The sequence below is a fragment of the Nematostella vectensis genome, chromosome 10, assembly GCF_932526225.1.
Source record: "Nematostella vectensis chromosome 10, jaNemVect1.1, whole genome shotgun sequence".
In the NCBI taxonomy this organism is placed as follows: Eukaryota; Metazoa; Cnidaria; class Anthozoa; order Actiniaria; family Edwardsiidae; genus Nematostella; species Nematostella vectensis.
The window spans coordinates 9,908,291-9,933,282 of NC_064043.1; the positions used below are offsets into that span (position 1 = coordinate 9,908,291).

Genomic DNA, 24,992 nt, shown 5'->3' on the forward strand with positions numbered 1-24,992 from the left:
GCAATTATTCATGTGCTAAAATGAATAACCACTGGCTTGGAAAAAAAAAGGGATGGTGGAAAAAAGGAACATATATTTTTCCCCAGCAACTTTTAAAATGGATATTTTAGGCATCATAACATATTAAAACGACTAAATATGCCATTTTAACGTGTTTCGGGATGGGGTGCTCGTTGTATGCCCTTGTTAAACATAAACTCGTCTCTTGGCCAAATTGACATGATAGGAATTATCTCTACATACCGAGTTGGCAAGCTGTTGAGAATGGGTATTCATCCAAGTCGTTGGCAATGCGTGACATCATATAGGTGGAGATAGCATTTTATTGGTATCATCGTTAGTCGTCAAGAACGGTTGTCAATCACCAGTATCGATAGCATGAACAGAGATAACATCATTAGCAAAGTTATCACAGACAACAAGGTTTACCCGGTATCTCCCTCCTCGTTAAAGTGGCCATATTAGATCAGGGTAGATGAGGCCAAATCATGCGCTGCTAAGGTAATTTGTCACTAGCAAAGGAAATTCATAGAGAGAAGGACGCGGACACTTAAAGTGCCCTTGTCAGCCACGCCTTTGTTAATGTTTTTATTTTAATATTGGAAAGCACATAATGTGCTAAAATCTCGAAATAACGATCTAAAACAAAGTTTAACACTTTATTTACCAACCCCAAACTAAAATATCAGATTGATTTTCCCAAATCAGCCGATGGAAACGGATGCTTTTTCACACTTGGTAAGTACCAAGTGTAAGAATGACAAAATGGCGGCTGCCAAAGGCTGTTCGCTTACTTCGTTTACGTTGTCTTCCAGTATTAGCGCAGTTTTAACAGGGCTTTACGCATGCAAAGTAATCAGCCATGTTCCTTTCGATCGTGAAAAGACAAATACCGTAATAATTCGAAAGAGCGCCCTCCTTTAAACAAGCGCCCCCTCTTCTCCCACTAAAAATATCCCAACAAAAGCACCACTTGGATGGTGTAAATCTTAATTTTTTTAGCTCTCATTGACATCTTCACATTACAACACGGTCTATTTATTATAACTTCAACTTCTTTATAACTATGTGAGCAAATTTTTGTTCTTAATCGATTCAGAAGCTGGTACTTACCGCCGAAATGAAATAAGCACCCCCTCTCCAATAAGCGTCCCCTCCCCAATAAGCACCCCCAAAAGACCCGAAAAATTAAATAAGCGCCCGGGCGCTAATTCGAACCATAACGGTATATTTCAGGCTAGCCAAAACCAAGATGGCCCAATCGTGTCAGGTCAGGGTAAAGTTAGATTGAGTCATTTCATTCTATATTTTTCTAAATAATTTCATCTTGATTATATAAAAGTTCAAGAAAAAAAAAGGGCTAGGGTCGAACTTTCAAGTACATTCACGTGTATAATGGAATAGGTAGGGTACAGTAAGGCACGCAGTTTAAAGAAAGGCTTATACAATGACATTATGGGCTAAGGGACGGACAATTGGAAAAGTGAAGGGGGTGGGGAGGGTCAATATAATAAAAACCCTGAAACAAATAAGTGCCCGAGTGTCAGGCCCTTTTATCGTTCCCTATGGAGTATATACCGGGAAACAATAAAAAGAGGGCCTGATACAAATACTGTAAAACTTTCATGTTGTGCACATAAAAATGCGCGCTCTGACTGGCCCTTAGCGGCATATACAAATATCTTGCCCAAGCCGGTATCTCATCGGTATCATTTTTCGATGCTAAGATCTACAAAGGCGCTGGAAATATGGATGCCGTAGAAGCTGCCTTAATACTACGGATATCAATAGTAGTAGTTATCAAATTCTTAGATAGACCAGGAACCAGGTGCCGAATATTCAATAAATTTGTCTGTGAGAGCGAAAAATTATTGGCATTGTTTGCGGTACTTCCCGCGAGTTGATCGAGTGAGCTTGTCAATGAAATTTGTGTTCAAGAAGAGGTTTTTCTATGTAGACGAAAAACCCTGTTTAGTAAATTGGTGATGTTAATATCCTGTAGTAATTTGGTTTGATCTGATGTGTGGATCTGCAGTCAAATACGTAAACTGTAAATCTCTTGCGCCGTGAACTATCTTTGCGTTTTCCTATCAGGTTTTTGAAAGCATTGAAATCATTTTACATAGTTACCTCACCGAGGTTCGTCGTTACTAAAACTACTAACCTTGCATATAACACCATGTAATTTTGCTTTACATAAATGCTGTTGATAATTTGATTTGGGCATTTGATTGTGCTACCACGCGCGTCATTTATGTGGGACAATTTGACAGCCGATGTATTTTGAAAGCGGCCCGAAAAGGGGCGGCGGGCGTTGCGTTTAGTATTTGTGTCAAGCGTAGTTTTGTTTTACCTCTCCGACTTTTGAAAAATAAAATCGCCTGAAACTCGGGCTAGTGTAGCTTGAAGACCCACCCCCTCTCCCATTTTGTTATAGTCCGTTCCTAATAAAACAGAGTATAAGACGGAGGATGGAGGGTATATCAGGCGCGTAGGCAGCATTGGCTAAGGTGGGGGGGAGGTGCGTAGTCATAGGTATCATATGGAAAAAAAACATTTAGGATTCCTTCATAAGAGATGACCCCTTTTTTGGCCGCTAAAGGGGTGCAAAGGGAGCGTGCGCACCCGCCCTGTGTACGCGCCTACTTATACTTTGAAAGCAATAAATGTTGGTCAAGATAACAACAACAACAACAAACAACAATATAACTTTATTTATACCACACACAGAAATTACAGTAAGAAAATAAATAATAATTACAGATTTTGGGTATTGGCTGCCTAGAAGTAACTAAAAAGCTAATCTGGCTAGGCAGCACAAAATAGTTCAATTAAATGGAGCGTATAGCAAGGACGTACAAGGCACGAATACAAAATACATGAAAGCAGCAGCAAAATAAAATGCAATAAAACAAAAAAACTAGATAGAGGCTAATAATTTTCAAGGATTGAGGTCTTTATTGCAGCCTTGAAGCTAGGCAAACGCATGGTTTTGGTAGGTTCTTTGATGTTATTCCAAATTGAGGCACCTTTAAAACGAATATTAAACTTTCCATAATTAGTTCGAGGTAAAGGGAGGCAGTACGATGATTTAGAAGCCAGTCTTGTATTATATTTGTGCCTTGAAGCAACCGTAGTAAAAAAAGAATCAAAAGGAGTTGGAAGTAGATTCAAATTAAATTTGTACATAAATATTGTGTTTAAGTAATAGATTAGATCAGGAGATTTCAAGATATTTAGTTTTCTAAAGATAGGAGAAGTATGTTCAATGTAAGATGAGAAAGTTATGATTCTAACAGCTTTCTTCTGTAAAATAAAAAGAGGCTTGATTGTTGATTCATATGTGTTGCCCCAAATAATAGCACCATAAGTAAGAAATGGATAAATTAGAGAATAATATAGCTGAGTGAGAATTGTTGGTGATACATAGTAACGCAGCTTTGCTATTATTCCGACACCTCTGGAGATTTTCTTACTTAACTGGTTAATGTGCTCCTTCCAGTTAAGAAAGGAGTCAATAACTACACCAAGATATTTGATATTATTTTTTTGTTTAATGGTATTATTATTGATTGATAAAGAAATAGAACTAGCCAGCCTCTTTTGTGCTGGTCGAAAAATGACAAAATTAGTTTTACTGATGTTCAAAGCCAATTTATTTGCACAAAGCCAACGATTTATATTATACAGATCTGTGTTTACTTTGGTCTCTAAGGATGTCAATGAAGAATCGGCACAAAATAAATTGGCATCATCAGCAAATAAATGAAAGTCAAATAAGTTGGAGCAGTTATTAAAATCATTAATGTACAGAAGAAAGAGAAGTGGACCAAGTACTGAACCTTGAGGCACTCCACATGTTATTGGTAGTGGTGCAGATGACACATTACCAATAGAAACAAACTGTTGCCTGTTTGATAAGTAGGAAACAAACCATTCATAAGCTATGCCACGGATGCCGTATGAATAAAGTTTTGCTAATAATATTTTATGATCAACAGTATCAAAAGCTTTGCTAAAATCAAGAAATATGCCACAAGAGTATTGACCACCCTCAATTGATCTTTGGATTTTATCGGTAATAAGCAGAAGAGCATGTTCTGTAGAATGATTGGCTCGAAAGCCAAATTGATTTTTGTACAAAATATCGTATTTGTCTAGAAATTTTATCACTCTGTTATACATTAACCTTTCAAGTAACTGATTAAAAATAGATAATAATGATATTGGTCTAAAATTAGAAGTGTCAAAATGAGAGCCTGATTTGTAAATAGGTATGACACGTGCAATTTTGAAGGCATCAGGTACAATGCCAGAAGAAAAGGACAGATTGTATAATATCTCCAGAGGCCTTGAAATAATAGAGCTTAGTATTTTAAGAACTGTAATTGGAATGCTATAAGAACCACAAGCTTTACCTGATTTAATTCCTAAGATTATACTTCTAATTTCCTCTGTAGATGTGGGAGCTAGAAGAAAGCTGTTAGAATTAGCTGTTGGAAGAAATTCTGAAAATAAAGTGTTTACTTTTGGAATATTGTTGCTGATATTTCTGCCAACATTAGCAAAGAAGTAATTGAACTCATTTGCTATCTCATTTACATTGGTTAAAACCTTATTAGAAGATACAATTTTTGAAGGTGTGAAATGAGCCTTAGGCTTTAGCACGACAATTTCTTTTATCCCTTTCCAGATATTTTTTATGTTAGATTTGTTAAAATTAAAGTACTTTTCATAGTATTTTCTCTTACTTATTGCTATTAAATGGTTCAATTTATTTCTATAGATTTTGTATTTTTCAAAATGATATTGATTTCTAGATTTAATAAACTTCCTATAGAGCCTGTTCTTATAATTAATCGAAGTTCTGATGCCCTTGGATATCCAAGGTTTTGCTTTGAATTTAATTTCTTTTCTAGAAAGTTTTTTCATTGGAACATGGGAATTAATTATTTCATTAGACTTAGCAAGAAAACAGGAAAAAATATCGTTAACATTATCCATACCATAAAACTGTAAAGACCAATCAATTTGGCTAAAATCATTAATTAAAGCTTCCTGATCCAACCTAGAATAGTCCCTTTGGTAGAAGTCATTTTTTGAGACATTGATATTAATTGAATCTATTGTCAGAAAATTGGGAAGATGATCTGTTAAGGGATAAACAATATTGCCACTACAAGTTTTATGTTCGAGCGAGTTAAAAAATATATTGTCTATGAGCGTGGCCGAATGATCAGTTATTCTAGTAGGTTGCAAGATATGTGGCTGAAAAGAATATGAAAATAAAGTATTAAGAAATTCCCCTGTTTGTTGGTGGGAGTCTGAATTTAATAAATTCAAATTTATGTCACCTGAAAAAAGGCAGAGCTTTCCCTCCTTACTGATTTTGTCCATGGTTTTATAGGAATGTTCTAAAAAGGGGTCAAGAGAACTATTTGGATGGCGGTAAATAACTCCACATAATATGTTTTTGCTACCCTTATTATTTTGTATTTCAACCCATAAAGATTCTTGTTGATCATTTGAAATGGATAAGTCCTCCCTCAAAATGAAATTAAAAGAATCAGCTATAAATAAACCTACTCCCCCAACTGAAAATTTAGTCGGTTTCGATATATAAGTAAAACCTGGGAGAGAACAATTAGCAATATGCTCTCTACAGTCAGAATGCCAGGTTTCAGATAGAGCAATTAACTTAAAAGGATGATTTAAAGTAGAAAGCATATCTTGTAATTTATCAAAGTTTTTTGAAATACTTCTTATATTACAATGAAGAAGTGAGAGCGATTTGTCTGATAAATTTGAAAGCTCATAAGACGAGTGAAATTCATGGGGGGAGTAGTATTTTGAATTAATCTGACTAGGAATATTAATATCTAAATCAAAGTCACTTAAAAAGATGCGGCCTTACATTAAAGTAGGAGAAACTCAGGCTGATAATGCTACCATCCGACACAGAGAGCAACCAGTAGCAGTCCAGGTTGTTGGCGTAATTTGGCGACTGGATTGTCGCGGACCATTCTGGCACATTTCCTCCGCAGTTTGCGTCTGAATGTTGTAAATAGAGGAACAAACTCCAACAAATATTTGTTTTGCTTAAATAAGGGTAAAAAGTTTAAAGAAATCTTTACCATCTTAATTGAAACCAAATTTATCTGAATTACTATATTTTTAGAATGAGATGGAAATAATTTTAAAAAAAATTTTTCGCCGCTTTTTTACCCGATTTCACCTCTTCAACTGGTATAAACGATGAATAAATATTACGTCATTCAATTTTTTGCCTTACTAAATAACATCGACTTTAGATGAACGATTATTCACTCGGAAATAAAAGAAAATACTACGCCTTATCCACATACCTGCGCTATGAGACGAGATTAATATCCATATTAGCAGCAGAAGCACCTTAATTTTCATTGGTGTTGTAACCATGACTAAAGCTGTTATTCTATTCCTGCTAAAAATCCGAAGCAGAGACAGTCACATGCATCGTTTGTATTCAATAGTAATACGAATGTTAGTAGAACCTTAAAGGATAATTTATGTGAAAAAAGAGCGTTCTTTGAAACTTTGTGAAAGTTTTGTGCTTATCAAAGATAGTATAATTCTTAAGGGAAAGAAAGGATAGTATAATTCTTTATAAACGTTTTATAAAACCTTTTCTAACTTTTTCGGTAAAGTAAAAAGGCCTTCTTTTATTATGAAGATTGCTTACCTTTTACAAGAAAAGGGCAAATGTCTTCAGGATTGAGCAGCAAACACGTCTTTCCTATCCTAAACAAAGTTCGACGCTACGACGAAAGGGTTGTTATGCAATTTCTCAAAACTCTCACGTAATCTCAAGACAGTCGTCTCACTCCTTTCTTTGCCCATCCACACTTTCTTTTAAAAAAAATGTTTAAAAAACGAAAAGGAAACTGCCCGGTTATGCAAACGAAAATTAAGGCTAATTTCTTTGCCCAAGGAATTCTCTTAGCATTTGCTAGACACTGCACCTGTTACAGCGGCTATCTGAAGATTTCGCGAGGTATATCAAGCTCATATTACACTGCCTCGCTATTTGCCGGCGGGCGGCCAATTAACACGTCCTTTAAGGACACACTACAGAACTAGCTCATCAATAGATAATAAGTTTAACCCACGAGCGGGTATTTAGTTCAAGTGTTTTAAAGTATTGTGACAAATGTGTATCAAATAAATCTTCTACTCGAATAAGATTGTCATGTATGTTACACACTTGCGAGATCCTGAGGATTGGATTTCAATGAATAGTCATTATATAATTTATTTTTTGTAAAAACAATTTAATTCGTTTCACGTTATAACAATATTTAGAGATCGTCGGGCATGTTTTGTGTCGATAACACAAATGCATCCATTGTTCTTGCTGCTATTTTAGTTAATATTTAATTTGGGTACTATATGATTACAATCAATGGTCTATTTAGACCAAGCATACTGATTAATTATTTACCTCTTCAAAATCGAACAATGTCTTATTGAAGGAAATAAAATTGGGATAATTTATTAACAAAAGGGGGTACCCAAAGACCATATTCTACCAAATATATTCTCGGAAGGGAAGTTGTGTAAACATTTAAAATCACAAGCGGCTGAAATATTGGAAGCTTTTAAATCAGTCTCCTGGGATTTTCGAACCCAGACATTTTACGTCTCAAAAGATATCTTAAAATATTCGAATACCAGTTTTTGCGCTAGCATTAAAAAAAAAAAAAACTGGGGCCAATTTAAAGAAATCTGACGCACATTTTTTTTTCAGCTAGAAAAACCGAAGCAATATTAACAAGGTACAATTAAAATATACTGCTTTGTGTTGAAGGCGTTGACAAACCCCCCACTAGACGAAATAAATCAAAGGGCTCTGTGAGGCAACTCGTGAATGCAAATTTGTTTTTCTAGTTATTTTCTTGTGTGCAAAAAAAAAAACATATGCAGGATTAATTTTGAACAAAGGATGAACACATCCAAGATGCTGGGAGTACATAACAATTTCCTTTCTTTTCGATGTGATGAAACACCAAGAACAGTTTGATTATTTATTATTATCATAAAAAGTAAAGAAAAAAAGGAAAAAACAATTAGACGTCACAAGTAGGGATCGAACCTCCGGTCTCTGACGTCTTAGACAAACGACAGAACAACTATACCACCGAGGCATTGCCGAAGTAACCTATGAGTAAAATTAGTTTTTATCCTAATTGGTATCTCACCGTTCGAACTGCTTTTGCTAGCATGTCAAATTTCGCCCTATTCTCTCCGGAAACAGAAGTTAAATACCCGACATAATATTAATCAAGCTACAGTCATATGTATTTTAAGCATGTCAACATTCTAGAAATTCGCAAAATCGTTATTGATCGTTTCTTGATGAATAAGCGTGCTTGAACGAGTTTTGTTTGATATTTAGCACTTAATTTATAAAAAAAGAATTATGGAAAAAACTTATGAAAGTCCATACTATTTTTTTTTTACCTGCAAACAGAGGCTTTCTTTTATTGCCCTGCAAAGAAAGGCCCTGCTAACAGAGGCTTTTCCCTTGTGTTTCTCTGACTTTAAAAGTCGCAGCTTTGGCTATCCACCCTTTCAGCACAAAATCACTCTTTCAGCAAAAATTCAAACAAATAATGCGAAAACCCAGAGATGCGAATCTTCAAGTACTAGAAGAAGGAGAATTAAAAGCTTTGCTAGCATTTTACTTGTTTTGTAAACTAACAACTTGAATTGGACTGAACCGTAGAAGATCGATTGACGTCAGTGACGAAGGCGCATGCGCACGCTCAACCCACATCGAAGACTTTTCTGTAAAAAAAAACTAGGTTATATATACTTTATGGCTATATCATGTAATGGCCGTAGCGGTCACAGGTCGATGACATGGCTCTTTTCAAGAGACCATGATATAAGAGAACGAATCCCCGTGGCCCATGATAACGTCCATGAAAGCTATTTTTAGATTGCGCGAGCTTGTCAATCATAGCATCCATATATGGTTCATCGCGCCATATTTGGTTATTGATTAGCGCGAGCTATAGTACATTTTCCCAATTTTTTCCCTCTGCACTTCTTGACTTCGTTCGCTACCTGTTTTTATCCTTTTAGCTGCTTCTCATAGCTCATGATTACAATGCTACTTGTAGGATGGTGTCCTGGTATCTGTTAAGTTATCTAATGTTAAGTTATCTAAATGTTACATAAATATTGAACGGGAAGACGTCGGGGAAACTGCGAGTTTGGAGTTCATTCAAAATGCATCAGGCCGACTCCTAAATTTTTTTTTTTCTCTTCAATACGGTGAGATGAAAAACTTAGGCATTTTCAGTCTATGTTATGTATTTAAATACAAGAAGGCCTTTATTTTTCTTTGATTTACAATATTTTTAGATGTTGAATTCTTCACGCAAATGTTCAGAAATCATGTCACTCAAGAAACCCTTGTCACCGGAATAAGATTTACTTCATTATGGAGACTTGAAATCTTTTATTTGTGAAATACCTGCCTTAATTACCACAATATCGGTGTGAATATAATGGTATTAAGTTCTGGATGTATCGTTTTCATTAAAAGGGAATTGGAAGAGAACTGTAAGTTGTAAACACAGATTTATGATTGATTGTTGTTTTACTTATAATTTGCGAATCAGCCGTGAAAATTTTTACTGGGGAAATTGATCCCCGAGCCTAAAATCACGCACTCTATGCATTTCATTGTCCGAGAAACGGTTGATTGGATCCAGCGTACGCTATGGAAGATCATTTTCACAGCGTTTGTAAAAAAGGATGGTTTTTTGGTCAAAAAGATTTCCATAACAACCTCTGCCGGTTCACATCGCTCAAGATGTGATCGCGCGTTTGACTCATGTTGCTAGAAACGTGAGCGCTAACCAATCAGAGGCGTATCTAAAAATAACTGCTTGTTCTAAAAATAGCTTTCACGGACGTCATCATTGGAACATACCCTAATACGGGGGATTCGTTCTCTTACATCTTGCTCTCTTGCTCTTTTATAGTACTTAACTTTAACCGGTAGTTGGTCACCGGAAGTTTACAGGAAGATCTAAAAATTGCTGTGTTTCGAAAGCACAGAAAGACCACAAAAAGTTTACGGATGATCGATCCAACGATCTGACGATCGAGTGACACAGAAGTCCCTCCAATAACTCGTAAATGCTTTGCAAGCATTCATGAGTTAAAAATATATATATATAATAGCCCTTAACACAGGGGGCCCAGGCTAGCAGCTTACCAAGGGCTGACTCTGCGTGTCCTTTTTGATGTAAATCACAATGAAGTTTTATCAAATATTCGGATAACGTCTGATTGTCTATATTTTTTGATAAACTATAGCAAACCGTCTAGACCTAAATAAAGCTAATAATAATAATAATAATAATAATAATAATAATAATAATAATAATAATAGTAATAATAATAAAAATAAAAATAAAAATAATAATAATAATAACAATAATAATAAAAATAATAATAATAATGGTTTATTACCAGCGTATCCACTTATAAAAGGCTCATCTGGTATGAAAATATAACTAAAAACCTTATGAGTAGCGTTACCTATTTGCCTATCTACACTATGTATTTTATGTACATATATGCATGGTATCTATAGATTTACGCTCGGTCTTTAAGAAAATTCTTGCAAAGGTTACAGAAATGCTTTAGTCAGTACAGTTCCTAATGGGGGCTGGTAATGAGTTAAACAGTTTTGCTCATGAGTGCTGGAAGGTGTTCGCTAGGGGTAGAGTAACTAATCTGGTGGCTGCAGAAGATTATAAGTTTCGGGTAGGTCTAGCTATTTCAAGTTTCAAGTAAGAAGGCCAGTTAAAAGAGTACATAGCTCTAAAAGTGTTTCTAAGTAGTGAGTCATCTCTTAATTCATGTAAAGGTAGCCATCCAAGATTTAGAAGGTCTGATTTGCTGTTGACATATCAACACAAAACTGGTGGCCGCAAACTGGGTGTGCTGTAAACGATCAAGATGTATTCAGGTAAAAGATTAAAAACAGTGTCACAATAGCAGAGTTTTGATATCACAAGAGATTCAACTAAGTGTTTTCTAAGTTTAAAGGCAGTGAAGTCTTTTGTGTCTTTTTCAGCACCCAGAGCGATGCGTAGCAGCTTTTACTTGTTTCTTTAACATGTCCATAGCAAAGCATAGCAGCTTTTACTTGGTTTTGTTCATAGCAAAGATTAGAAGCTTTTACTTGTTTCTTAACGTGTTCACAGCAAAGCATACTAACCCATATGATCATGATAATTGATTCTCACCTTCTACCCATTATCAAGAAAGCTATTATCCCATAGATTTCAAAAGGAGGTGACACTGGGACACTTGAAAGGGTTAGGTCTAAAGTAGTGATTCACTTACTTTGTGGGACGGGTATTATTTTTTACTGTGTTGTGAAGCGATAAAAACTCTGTATTCTACTAAAAACTAAAACTTGTGAGATAATAAGCCACAAAGAAAATGAATAATTATACTACCCTTGCATTATTGTTTTAACAAGAATTATTTTTAATTTTACACAAATCACAATTTCTTCTTCTGACTTCTTGTCACCTGATGCTGTAATTTGTAATTCCTCACCACAGACACTAAACTCTGTCATGCAAAAGTGTTTGGGCTCGGAAGCAGCTGCTTATAGCATATAGCAGCTTTCCACGGGGTATCTCTTGCTGACAAAAAAAAAAACAACGAAAATGGGAGAGAAAAGAGACGCAGCACAGATAATCGACACAATCCGTACAATTGCATATAGAGGTGGTTTGAACTGTATCAATAGGAGACTTGCGCTAAGAGATCACATGACTTATTGGGTGGCATATTTGCCCACGCTCAGGCTTTAAGTGGCAAAATAGCAACAACAAAAAGCAAATTATTTAGCACTAACGAATAAAGCAAGAAAGATTTTTCTCAGAAAGGCTTTACAGTATTTTTCGTTGTTCTTTGGTGAGATGGGGGCAGTTCATTCTGTGTTTATTTATTTGGAAATAAAATGTGAGACATATTATATGTATCCTGTATCCATTTACTACCAAAAGAAAAAACTCTTGGGGTATGAAGATTACAGTATCTCTGACTGGGAAGCATGGGAGCTTTGCAGTAATGCTTACTTTTAGATGGTTACCTATTAATTTCATTTTATGTTTTCACCAGTCTTCTCCTGTGTTCATCTTTTTCATTTTATACTATTTTACTATTTTTCTCTTTTAGAGCTTCTCTCATTTTTTAGATTGCTTTGTGGTAAGCAGCCCACCAATACCCCCTAACATGTTTTACGTATAAATCACCACTTTTTCATATTCTAAATACAGTTGTGGGCTTTACTAAAATAGGATGAAGTCAAGAAAAGTGGGAGGGAATTTGGAAAGCTAGGTTGAGGTTGACAGATAATTGTTTTATGTAACACTGATCTTAAAATCTTTAACAAACCTATAGGCATGGAGAGGTGGAAAGGAGATAGTGTTTACAAACACTGTTAATGTTCTAGGAAGACACCACCACTACACTAGCCTATCAGCTTGCTAGAGCCCATAGAGCTACTTATGCAGTCTCAGAACCATCACCTTGTGTTTGCGCCTTGGACTGTTGACTGACTGGTTTCAGGGTGCACCTCAACACCAAGGATCCAACAGATTTTGGCTGGCCGTCCAACACTCCAACCTCTTTGACACCATCAACAACTTTTTTCACAATCTCTAGCTTTTCTTCATCACTTATCTTATGATAAGGCTTCCTGGAAATCGAGAGTTTCACAGAAAAACCATGTTCCAGGAAACCATGTATTTTTTTGGTTTTCCATTGCAGATCTTGTGGTGCTATATGGCCTGTAATGGTAAGCTCCTTTACCTTGTTGCCTTGTGGAGAATGCTTGTGTTTCTTCTCTGCATCGTACAAAGTTTTCCTGGAATACATTCGGCACACAGCAGCTCTGGTGCCCTTCTGGTTTTGTAACTCTACCAATTCGAGTTGTTTATCCTTTGCAGCCTGCAAAGCCTGTTGCAGGGGTATAGTCGCAAGTTTGTTACCATCTTCGTCTATAAGAACAACAGTTCTTGCTCTAATCTTTTCGTTTCTCGGCTGCTCATGCAGACTTCTACTGCAGACTGTTCCACCAAGAGACAGGAATGCTCTCTGCTGTTCTCCATTCTTAAGAGATCGGACAATAACCTGTTTAGCACTCAAATAAGACAATCCAGCAAATATCGACAGATCCTTCCTCAGTAGTCTTATAGGTGGAGTAAGTTCTCGAGTGGAAACTGCCCGCGTAGTTTGTTGAAGCAGACAAGACGCACTTGACTGTGATTTCAAAATGGCGGCCACCCCAGCTCGTTGTCCACAAAAAGACTTGGTAAAGAATTGAATCCTGTACCTCACGATGCCTAGCGTTTTTTCCATCACCTCATACTATTCGATGTGTGCGATAACAGTGTATTCAGAAAATATAACCCTACTTTCCCGCGTTTCTATGCTGGATCAAGTCACTCGTTCGACTTTTTCGGTTTGACCGAGTCCCTGCTCTCCTTTCCACAGGAAACCCAGCACAAGAATTTTTCAAATAATCGTAAAAGGTGACCTGCTCTAAGTAACAACAACAAAAAGCAACTAATTAAGCACTAACGAGTCAGCCAGGAGTTTTTTTTTGTCAGTAAGGGCTTTCTTTTATTGAAATATATTATTGTGTCATCGCTCTCTGGCGTGATGGGCGCAACAATTTTTTGTGTTTTATTTGCCACCCCAAAAGTCACGTGATTCTTAGAGCCTCTTAGGTGAGGCGCTTACTGCTGCTTATATGCAAGAGGCGCTTATTTTAAAATCTTTTAGCAAGGAGTAAAAATCATCAAAGAACTGAACCAAACGCTTCGTTACTTCCCTCCTCTTTTTCATTAAAATTTGCAAGTACAGAAGAACATGTTTATCTGGTAAGTACAAACACACTACAAAGTTGATTTTTACATAGATCAGGCAGATTTCAGAATCTGTGAATTCACTAGATTTTCTCTTCAAATCTTGCAGTCTGTGTGATTCACAAAAGATAGCCTGCTAGCTGGCCCTTCAGTGGGTTTATTAGGAAATCGATAACAATGATTTCAGAATAAACCAACTGAGAGCTACACAAAAGATGGCAGATCCACAAACCAAACCTTTGCAGCCCACACCACAACTCTTAAATAACTCTAAATCAACATTTAAAAAATATTATTTTTGATTCTAAAAGAATAAGCAAATAATCTTATTTACAAGAATATTATTTAATAATTCTTGAAATATTGTTTTAGAAGGGAATATAAAAAATTTGTTAGTTATTGGAGGGTTCAAACTTATCCCTACATTAGGGATAGAAACACCATTCCTATCCAACTTATAATGAAAGGTGCACTTGCTTCATTGCAAAACTGTTACTGGAGAAAGTTTTTTGGAAAATTCTTGGGGTCCAAGGGTTAAATCCGCAAATTAAACCATCAGCGGGTATTTTGTAGTTATTTTGTATATATATTGGTAAATTAGTAGTATTTGGGGGGGGGGGGGGGTCCAAAAAACTTTGGGGTCTAAGACTTGACTACAAATTTTCCGTGTTCGCGAATTTTCCTGTCGCGAATTTTTCAACATTTACTGTAGCTGTAAGTTTCTATATTTGGTTATTTTGGGAGGTATTAACTTTTTAAGGTCTGATGGACCCCTGTAATATACCCCTTCCCCCCCCCCCCTCAGTTGGGTTCTATTGTTTAAAAGTTTCCTTTTTCTGGAGGTATACATCCCAGTCCTTTTCATCTGACTCCTGCCATGGGATCCCTGTGCATATTACTTCTTTGAAGTTAAGTTGTTGAAATGATGGTGCAGATTTCCTATAAAAAGAGGAAGTAAATAATAACCAAGCTACTAGTAAAGGAAATAAGTGACTACAAAGATAAACCCAAAGCCCAAACCAAAGATTGAAAGGTGTGAATAAAATGAAACACACAATACCAATCAAACAGATGGGAATAAGCCTGAAATAAGCTGGGTTAAATGTATTCCCCAGCCTTGTCGCAGGCATTCTTACTGGGTGTCATGATATTATGCAACGCTTCGCTCACACTAGTAATATAGAACTAAATCGTTAGAGATTAATCACGCAATATTATTGTAATATGAAACTTTTGAGTAATTAATTTAATTAAATAAAATAATTTAATAATAATAATAAGTAAATAATTTAATTAAAATTCTCTCTCTCTTGACTACATGCGCTCGCATCAACACACAATGCTACAGCCTGACAATTATACCCAATATATTGATTAAATAAAGACTGCAAATCATTACATGGTGCCAAGAAGTGGGATAGAACATCAACAAGAGCGCACAGCAAGCCGGTAAGTGGCAAAAGAAGAATAAAGACAAAGAATAGCGAAAACGTATTGTGTAATCGAACCGTAACATAATCGGGCTATTTTGATAACTAGATTAAAATCTTTAATTCGCGCTTCCTTTTATGGCAGTGAGGCTGGTACCTGGTACTGTACTATTCACACTGTAATCAGATATTGTCTTTTATGTTCAAGCTAGTGCTAGCGAACGGACTTTGAGTTAACGCGTCTATATATTATAGTCTATTTTCCTTTTCTTTACAAAGAAAGAAAGTGGTGCCACATCTAGAAGAAGCGGACTCCGTGACCTCGCTCCAGTCAATTACGCGGCTTTGGACGCTGGTTTAGATGATTTAGATTTTGAATTCGGGGGCGGGTCGGCAAGGAGCCTAGGACTCTTAAAGCAAAGACCGCAGAACAAGGCGCTAGACCGAAGACCCTGGCCGTTGGTGGGATAAAAAAGCCCAAGGTGACACAAAGCGACATCCTGGAGCTTTCCCGGCAGGTCGAGAGCCTGCTTGAGGAGAACCGCCGACTGGAAGAGCTAGCCGGATCGCCATCTTCTCGCTCCGCGCGGAAGGAAATGAGAGCGGTCAAGTCCGACTTCACGATCAAGGACCTGCGTTCAGTAGCGAACATTGAGAAAAAAGTGAGGCGCAATATGGCGGGTAGGCGCAGAGAGCAGTGGTTGCTCAAGCGACTCGAGCGACGAAACGTCGGACGACGAGCATTCAGAGAGACGGCGAAGAATAGGTGAACAGTCGCGCAAGCTTAAGTCCGGTAAAATGGCAAAAGTCTCTTCTCGCGTTGTCTCGCCGCAGGTTTGGCCGTACAGCGAGCTTAATCTTAGCTATGTAGCCAAAGACGTGAAGTACGACGATCTTACATTAAAGGAATTCGTAGCGGGTTACTCTAACATATTGTTGAGGGCTCGCCTTTCATCCCAAGAAAAAAAGGCTCGGATAGCCCATTTACCGAGGCTCATGTATTTGGCCTTACAATTTGAGTGGGCAGCAGTGCGCGATTTCCATGCGGCTGTTCTAGTGGAAACCGAACGAGGTCAACTATCCTTTCAGGATTCGTTCGGGCACATTGAGCAGTGTGTTTTTCTAGGGCGCGCAAAGGCGGATCGTGCGCAGTCGAGGAAGGCGATGGGTTAGGGGCAAAAGCCCGCGTTGTTTTGCCGGGAGTTCAACCGCGGTCGCTGTGCAGAGGGAGGAGACCATTCGGGATTAATCAAGGGGAGTCCCAGCAGCACATCTGCGCAGCGTGTTTGACAACGAACAAGACTGTTATGCGGCACGTAGAGTCCTCACCCGAGTGCCCTCTTAAGAAGGAGAAAGGCCCAGCAAATGTCGGTTCTCAGGCCTGACTCGACAAGGATCGTTCACCTTCAATCACGGATTATGGCTTTCAGGGCGCTTATACTTTAGCTGAGGATTATTCGTGTTCTCACGTGCTGGACCGTGACCTTGGAATTATGCCGGACTCAGGACTTTATCAGGACTCAGGACTTTTTCAAGACTCAGGACTTTCTCAAGACTCAGGACTTTATCAGGAATTTTGCCAGGATTCAGTAAGTTTTTATCAGGACTCAGAGATTAGTGACATCGTGCAAGACTTTGGACCACATGACTCTGAACCATCTTGTTTTTCTTCCGGTCATTTCATTGGACTACATGAGACGGTCATACGGGACGGGCTGCCTAATTATCGAGGAGCTCGGGTACCGGTGATTTCTAATTTACGGGTTCCAGTTTGGCGAGAAAAGCTTTGTTGTTATCAGGACGCGCAATTATGCGATCTCTTGGAATTCGGTTTTCCAGTGAATTATGACTATGTTGTTCATGGGTTTTCGGTAGGCGACGGTGCCGGTAATCACGCCGGAGCCATGCCATTTGAACCGGCCGTTTCTTCGTATTTACGGGACGACCTCAGGGCCCGAACGGTAGCTGGACCTTTTGACGGATGTCTATATATTATAGTCTATTTTCCTTTCCCACCCTCCCACCTAACAGTGGGCTGAGAAGTCTATTGGTTGTTTTCAGTACAGCTTTCACCATTTTTAGTGTATTATCTTTCAATAAACTTCTCATTGTGCCAAACTCATGCTTGTGTTGTCTAGTATTTTTACTGCGAGAATTAGTGCAAACGATGGGTTTACGCCTCCCAACATGAACTGGGAAGCCAAAGACATCCCAGATGAATTTAGAAGGTTCAAACAATATTGCAACCTAGTTTTTGACGGGCCATTCTCCAAAAAACCGGATACCGAGAGAGCTTTGTACCTCTTATTGTGGATAGGCCGTAAGGGGGTAGACATTTATAATAGTTTTGTCTGGGAAACCGAGGGTGATAACATTAAACCTAAGAAGATTTGGGAAAGGTTTGAGAAGCATTTGGCCCCCAGAACAAATTTTAGAATTGCGAGATATCAATTGCAACAGTTCAAACAATTACCCAGCGAAACAACCGATGATTTTATGACCCGATGCAGGAATCAGGCCGCAAAGTGTAAGTTTCGTGACCAGGACGAAATAAACGAGCGTTTTATCGAACAACTCGTGAACAACTTATGAAGCTACTTCAGAACATGTTGCACAGCTTCATAGCGAGCCACAAATAAACGTTCATGAAACTAAATGAAAATCCTGAACCGGAACCAAGAATAAGAAATGCGGAAACTGTGGTTCGGAGCATGAGCCGAAAAAATGGCTCAGTCTGTAATAACTGATCCAAATTAAATCACTGGAGCAGGGTTTGTAGGCAAAAATCTCAGGAAGCGCAAAACAAGCCCCGAAACCCTAATAATTTCGGTAGAAAACCGGCATCAGGGAAACCGCGCCAAAATCGGCAAAGGGCTCAGGGGAAGGGGCGTGTCTTCGCACTCGAAGCGGAAGACAATGATTTCGAAAGCCTGGTGTTTGAAACGATAAATATCGACGCCATTGGTCCGAATGAAACGCAAAACGAAGCCTTTTTAACACTAGGAATAACATTGCCAAGCGCAAGCAAACAAGACACACGACTAAAGGCGAAACTTGACACAGGCGCGCTGACCCTCCAACTGGGAATACCGCTCACACCTCTGCACAGGAACCCATACGTGATCGCGAACACCTTGTCAATCAGTACCCGCAGTGCTTTGACGGAATAGGCAAGTTTCAGGGGGTATACAATATTACCCTTGATGCTAACGTCACACCTGTCATCCACCCGCCACGTCGAGTGGCCATCAGCTTGAAGGATGACATCAAGCAAGAGCTGGATGACATGGTTGAACAAGGCATAATAGAAAAGGTACGGGAAGGCGAACCAACAGCATGGGTCAACATTCTTGTGTATAGACGAAAGCCAAACGGCAGGCTCCGGATCTGCCTGGACCCAAAAGATCTGAACCAAGCCATCAAACGTGAGCACCACGTCACTCCTACACTCGAGGAATTCCTCCCGAAACTATCCGGCGCGAAATACTTTTCGATTCTCGACGCCAGAAGCGGCTATTGGTACGTACTTCTTGACGAAGAGTCGAGCTATCTGACGACATTTAATTCACCATTCGGCAGATATCGGTACACGCGGATGCCATTTGGCTTACGAATGTCACAAGATGTATTCCAGGCGAAAATCGACCAGACGTTCGAGGGATGCCAACGAGTCGTAGGAATCGGCAACGATTCCGCCGACGAGTCGTGTTCGGAAAGACCGCCAAGGAACACGACGAGAACCTTCACGGGATGATCGACAGATGCATCAAAACCGGTCTCAAGCTGAACCACGAAAAGTGCTTTATCAAAAAGCAAGAAATCAAGTTCTTCGGAGTCATCTGTGGAGAAGAAGGAGTCAAACCCGACCCTTGTAAAGTATCGGTACTGCAACAGATGCAGAGAATTCAACGAACCGCAAGGAACTACAAACATTTCTTGGGCTGGCAACATACATGGGCCGATTTATCCCCAACCTGAGCACTCTCACAGCTGCCTTGAGAGAACTACTGACACTTTACATGGGATCCACCCGAATACCAGGTAGCATTCGACCGCATAAAGAAGTCAATCAGTGACGAGGTATCACTTACATATTTCGACAAATCAAAGGAAATAGTCCTTCAGGTCGATGCCTCTATCAAAGGTATAGGAGCAACTCTACTACGAGAAGGGACACCAGTGGCATTCGCAAGCAAGAGCCTAACAGACGCCGAGACCCGATATGCAAACATCGAGCGAGAGCTATTGGCTGTAGTGTATGGATGCTTCCATACATACCTGTTTGGACACTCGTTCACAGTTTATTCAGACCACAAGCCGCTGGAATCCATACATACCAAACACCTTACATCCGCACCGCCAAGGCTGCAAAGAATGCTCCTGAGACTTCAACCGTATGATTTCACAATCAAATACATACCTGGCAAGGACATGCACATCGCGGACGCACTATCAAGTCTCTTACCCGAAGAGAAACAACCCATCAAAGGCATGGACGTGCAGATTCATCAAGTATGCACCCAGTTCAGCGACAATATGCTCACTCGTATTACCCACCTAACGAACCTCGACGATGAGCTCCATGCACTGAAAAAGACCCGTATATGACGGATGGCCAGAAACAATCCAGCAAGTGCCGCCTACAGTAAAAGCCTACTGGTCATACCGCGACGAGTTCTCTATTGACGATGGGATCCTACTAAAGGGCAATCGCATCATAATTCCATCAGCCCTCCAGGGCGAGATTCTCGCAAAGCTTCACTCCGCCCACCAAGGAGATGAGAAAACAAAGTTCCGCGCGAGAAAATCTGTCTTCTGGAGAAATCTAAACCAGGACATAGATAAGCTTACACAATCCTGTACCGCATGTCAGAAATACCAACCTGCGCAATGCAAAGAGCCTCTGATCCAATCAGAAATACCACCACGACCGTGACACACCATCGCGTCAGATCTCTTCCATATCGACAACTCGGAGTTTCTGCTAATCTCTGATTATTACTCAAAATACCCATTCGTGAGGAAGATGCCCCAGGTCAACTGCAAGAGTAAATCTGTGATCGACGCCATGAAACAAGTGTTTGCCGAACACGGAATTCCTACTGTAGTCAGATCCGACAGCGGATCACAATACACAAGTGAAGAATTCGACGACTTCGCAAAGGAATACGGATTCCAACACATACCAAGCTCGCCGAAACACTCACGTAGTAACGGATTCATCGAGAGCAAAGTCAAACTTGTCGAGAACGCTCTCATAAAAGCGCGAGAAACCAACGCAGACCTGAACATCGCACTCCTCTGCCTAAGTTACCATCGCCTGCTGAACTCCTATTGGGCGGGAAACTACAGGACAATCTACCACGCAACATACCACGACCAAGCGACAGTGACGACACGACTGAAATATCGACAGGAAATTCAGAAACACTATTACGACCGCCACACGAAACCACTACCGCGACTCCACACAGGACAGCCTGTGACCGTTCTAGATCACAAGACGATGCAATGGAAGCCAGCAGTCATTACGGAGAAGCTCCAGGACGTGCCAAGATCCTACCGACTAACAACAGCTACAGGAGGAGAACTTAGGCGCAACAGACTGCACCTCAGAAGTGTCCCACCAGCAACACCTAACAGCAACGCTGACGCGGACCAGTCGCAACCTGCTCCCCAAGAACCAAAGATAACTGCTGATAAGCCACCCTGTAACAAGCCTCCCGGAGCAACGGTCACACGCAGTGGAAGGATCGTCAAACCACCTGACAGATTTGTTTAGATGACCATTATTATTCGGATTGGAATAAAACTTATATGGAACGGTTTGCATGTTGGAACAGTCAGAACATTTTTTATAATTACTGATTAATCACGCAATATTATTGTAATATGAAACTTAATTCTCTCTCTCGACTACATGCGCTCGCATCAACACACAATGCTACATCCTGACAATTATACCCAATAAATTGATTAAATAAAGACCGCAAATCATTACACTGGGTTTCCTGTGTTCGGAGATGAACCATGGGGTCTGGGACGAGCTCACCCACAGTGAGGGGAGATGGTTTCCTGTGACGTCACAACTCTTACCATCCACAGGAAACCCAACCACAGGAAACTCGATAAGAACGCCTGAGACTAGGCTGTGTATTCCCCTGAAAACTTTACTTTGTTAGGTAATAAATATATACTCTACCTGTTCTGATGTTTGGAGATATTAGCATCCAGTGCACCCAAAGCAACCGCAACTTGGTGCTTGAAGTAAGAGGTATGGAGTAAGGAAATGAAAAAATAGAAAAGGTGCAAATTCAACAAATGGTATCCTCTGGGATTGAAAAAAAGATGAAAAGAACAGGGTCAGATCCAGGGTTTCAAAATGTGGGGTGTATAATGGCCAGTTAAACAGCTTATAACTGATCAAGTGGTTCTTGGAAGGCCACTACATAGATCATACAATACTGAATTGGATTTGTTGCATCAGCAAAGTCAAGCAGGCGAAGGAAAATGGACAGTATCTCCCGCCCCTCTGACATTTACTCTCTTCAAACAAAGTGACTTTTCAATTTTTTTTACTTAAAAAAGGGGCGGGGTGGATATCCACCCCCTGTATCCACGCCTGAAGAAACATTAGGCAGAATATTGCTTAAGGGGGTCAGTGATCTAATAGGGTCTGAAATAAAAGTGCATCTGTTTAAAATAATCATTCAAGATGTATACAGCAAGAGCAAAACGAAGAAGACTTGTTATCCCTGTCACCAAGATGCATCACCACGGTCGATGCAGGAAGGGAGGGATGGAGGAGGGTGCTACCAATCTTACTTCTTGATAAATATTTCAAAATAAAGATTTAAACACAGTATTTGCCATCAGAACTTGCTTTTTTTAAATCATACCTCTTCATCCAGTTTTGTTTCTTGGAAGCTCCAATCATGGGAAATTGATCCCTTCAGATAAAGCTGACTATCACAAGTAATCTCCTGGCAATAAAAGACACCACGAAGAAATATGTTAAAGACTGCACAGAGGTCTATCCATGAGGAGGAATGCTACCTTTTTTACATTTGTCAGAGACAGCTAGTATTTCACATACCTCAGTAGATAAAAGTCGAGTTGGTAAGTTGAATTCCACTGCTTGCAGGTCATGCCCTATGCCAACACCAACTGCTTTAACATAGCTTTCTTTTAAGCACTGCAAAGACAAAACAGTTTAAGAGGTTTTTTCCTCCCTCTTCAGAAGTAATGACAAAAAATAGCAGTATCAATAAAAGGCTGACAAAGAAAAATATGATGAACAAAAAAACTCTATACAGAAAAATTCCAGTAAATATTTTTCTGACTTGTGCACATACAGAAGAGTGTGGCAAGGTGAGCCCTAGAAAAAAGGATACCCCTCTTCCTTGGTGTGAGGATGGTTACACCCCTTACAGGGCCAGAGCATGTGAGGCTGCTAGCTGGAGGAAAGGGACACTCCATACTAATATCCCTTAGGGATTATTCAAAGATTCAACCTACCCAGTGTCTGTAGAACATCTGTAATTGGGTCCACTCTGTGGGCTGAGAATTGACTGTTCTCCATTCTCTTGGGGTGAATTGCTTTCTCATGAGGTGAAAAAATCCCTGCACATCTGTTCCACCTGTTAAATTGAGGTAACACTTTTCAAAGATCACAATCTCTTTTCTCCATAATCAGATGCAACACATTATTACAGTAGATAAAAAATCTCTAACAACTATCCAGGGGAAGGCCATCTTTGTTTAGCAGAACACCAACCTGGATAAGTTGTCTTCATGACATCAACACCAACTAGAAGAAAAGGCATTAAAATATACTTAATATAAAATTATATCTAGGGATTTTGATATATTTAAATTCTTCAATACTGAAGAAGTCTTATTAAAGACGAAAATTTGGCAGAGTCGATTTCCAGTTTTTGGTGTATTGTATTCATTGTTCTGGTAGGAGATCGCGACAGTTTGGGCTTTTTGATTCTATTTAAATTCTTCAATGCGATATAGGTAGGACCATAGCCAGTTTGGACCTTAAACTGCCACCTAACTTGGAGGGTATATGCTTTAATGAGAAGAAAAATGAGTAAAACTGTGAACAAGAAGTACATGACAGCAGGCTGAATCGATAAGTGAACCACCCTGCTTAAAATCCTGGCTATAGACAAACAATGCTTGCCCTTTAGAGCTGAAGGAATGGTTCACTATGTCAAATAAGTATAAGTGGCATTGTTACAGCCAATATTTTACTCAAAGAGTAAAGTAGCTATTAAAATTAGCTATTATCCTACCTTGACAACACGGCTCTGCTGCAAGAACAGTGAAATCCCCCTTTTGAAAAAATAATTATGAACCCAGATTAGTTCTCATTTTATAACATGGATACTCAATCTATGATGGCAAGATGACCCTATGACAAAACACTATCCACAGTACCTGATGGGATACATTAAAGCTAAAGTTCTTCAGTCTGTCATCTGTGATTTTATTTACCTGTTAATACCATGGAAAAGGATTAGCTTTTCAAATGATCTAAAAAATTTCAAAAAAAAAACATAGGGTGTGACCATTTCCTCACATCCTTACTCCACCCTGTTCCTCAATACTTTGGAAGAAGCCATTGGGCAATATACCACCAAATAAAATAACTAAAGAATCTGACAAAAAGGGACAATAATAATAATCATAATAATAATGACAAGAGTCATTTATTATTGGTGGCAATAATATTTAAAAGGATCCACAGGAAGTTATTGTTATTACAAGGTGAAAAAAACCTCTGGGTTCTTCATTCATATTCATTATGAAATCCCCTAAAAAGCTGTGATGTTTTTCTCACCAGAAATGGCTTTCCTTTCTCTGTGCGAGCCAACTGCAAATCATGGTAGGGTACAGCTAACATCTGTGCAATTGCTTTTCTTAATAAAAGTCGACCAATCTGAGATCACATTTTGATTCAAATAAGGCAGGGCTGTGGCAGGAAGCATGTGTCCCCAAAACTTATTATCGAAAAATTAGGCAATTCAAGTCTGCCTAGCATATTGTATTTCATCTGCTATATTCATCTTTTAAAAAGAAAATCTCTACCACCGCCCAGCCCCCCAAAAAAATTCGCGAGCCTTGAGATTTTCTGCAGGTATGATGAATACCACCCCCCCCCCCCCCCTTCTAAGAAAGAGAGATAATGTTTAAATACGCTTACCAAAGATGATTTGGCGTCTTTCTTAAAGACAAATCTCATCACCCGTTCTTTTTCCTCCTTTTGCACTAAGGAGAGAGCTAGAAGCCATTCCTGTTTGATCATGATTTCAGAAGAGTCAGTTACTTAAAGTAAGAAAGAAAATACTGTATATATCAAAACAACATTCACAATTGACCTGCTTGGTTGGTCTCCATGCCTCGGATCTAAATGCCCAGCGAATTCCTTCCATCTTGCTTAGACGCATTAGAGCAAAGGCATCTTACATGGGACATTTTTCCCCGTCTTTTTCCGACTCACTTTCCGTTGCCATTACAGACAAGCAATATCCTTCGTGTTTATTCGATTCAATATAAATCGCTGTTTGGTTCCAAGAAATACCCTCCTTTGAAGTACATTTGC

General features: G+C 39.1%; 3 protein-coding genes across 7 annotated transcripts in view; all 3 read right to left on the minus strand.

Moving 5' to 3' along the window:
- LOC5519284 (fibrillin-2) overlaps positions 1–6,890 on the minus strand; it is a 69,338-nt gene extending 62,448 nt beyond the window's left edge. For 2 of the 3 annotated variants that reach the window (XM_032364101.2, XM_032364099.2), the window contains exons 1-4: positions 6,722–6,889; positions 6,366–6,463; positions 5,915–6,051; positions 244–255 (exon numbers count right to left, since the gene is read on the minus strand). In XM_032364101.2, coding sequence (XP_032219992.2) covers positions 244–255; positions 5,915–6,051; positions 6,366–6,438 — 222 coding nt within the window. In that variant the 5' untranslated portion in view covers positions 6,439–6,463; positions 6,722–6,889. Of the gene's footprint in view, positions 1–243; positions 256–5,914; positions 6,052–6,365; positions 6,464–6,721 lie in introns of all 3 variants that reach the window. The other variant, XM_032364097.2, reaches the window with a different exon arrangement.
- A 1,809-nt stretch (positions 6,891–8,699) lies between these two features.
- Positions 8,700–13,575, minus strand: LOC5519218 (translation initiation factor IF-3). Its single transcript, XM_001639066.3, has 2 exons — positions 12,609–13,575; positions 8,700–8,826 (listed from the first exon to the last, which is right to left on the minus strand). Exons 1-2 carry the CDS (start codon positions 13,438–13,440, stop codon positions 8,720–8,722), a joined length of 939 nt encoding a protein of 312 aa, XP_001639116.3. The 5' UTR covers positions 13,441–13,575; the 3' UTR covers positions 8,700–8,719.
- A 1,105-nt stretch (positions 13,576–14,680) lies between these two features.
- On the minus strand, positions 14,681–24,977 carry LOC5519217 (L-aminoadipate-semialdehyde dehydrogenase-phosphopantetheinyl transferase). Of its 3 annotated transcripts, none has more exons than XM_032364095.2 (11): positions 24,769–24,977; positions 24,594–24,683; positions 24,231–24,293; positions 23,828–23,884; positions 23,683–23,722; positions 23,157–23,189; positions 22,898–23,019; positions 22,476–22,574; positions 22,279–22,362; positions 21,582–21,640; positions 14,681–14,888 (listed from the first exon to the last, which is right to left on the minus strand). In XM_032364095.2, the coding sequence occupies exons 1-11, from the start codon at positions 24,835–24,837 to the stop codon at positions 14,762–14,764; spliced, it is 843 nt and encodes a 280-aa protein (XP_032219986.2). In that variant the 5' UTR covers positions 24,838–24,977; the 3' UTR covers positions 14,681–14,761. The 3 variants fall into 3 exon arrangements, with proteins under 3 accessions (XP_032219986.2, XP_032219985.2, XP_032219987.2); XM_032364094.2 differs by having other exon boundaries at positions 24,231–24,329; XM_032364096.2 differs by lacking the exon at positions 24,231–24,293.
- Between the last annotated feature and the right edge of the window lie 15 nt (positions 24,978–24,992).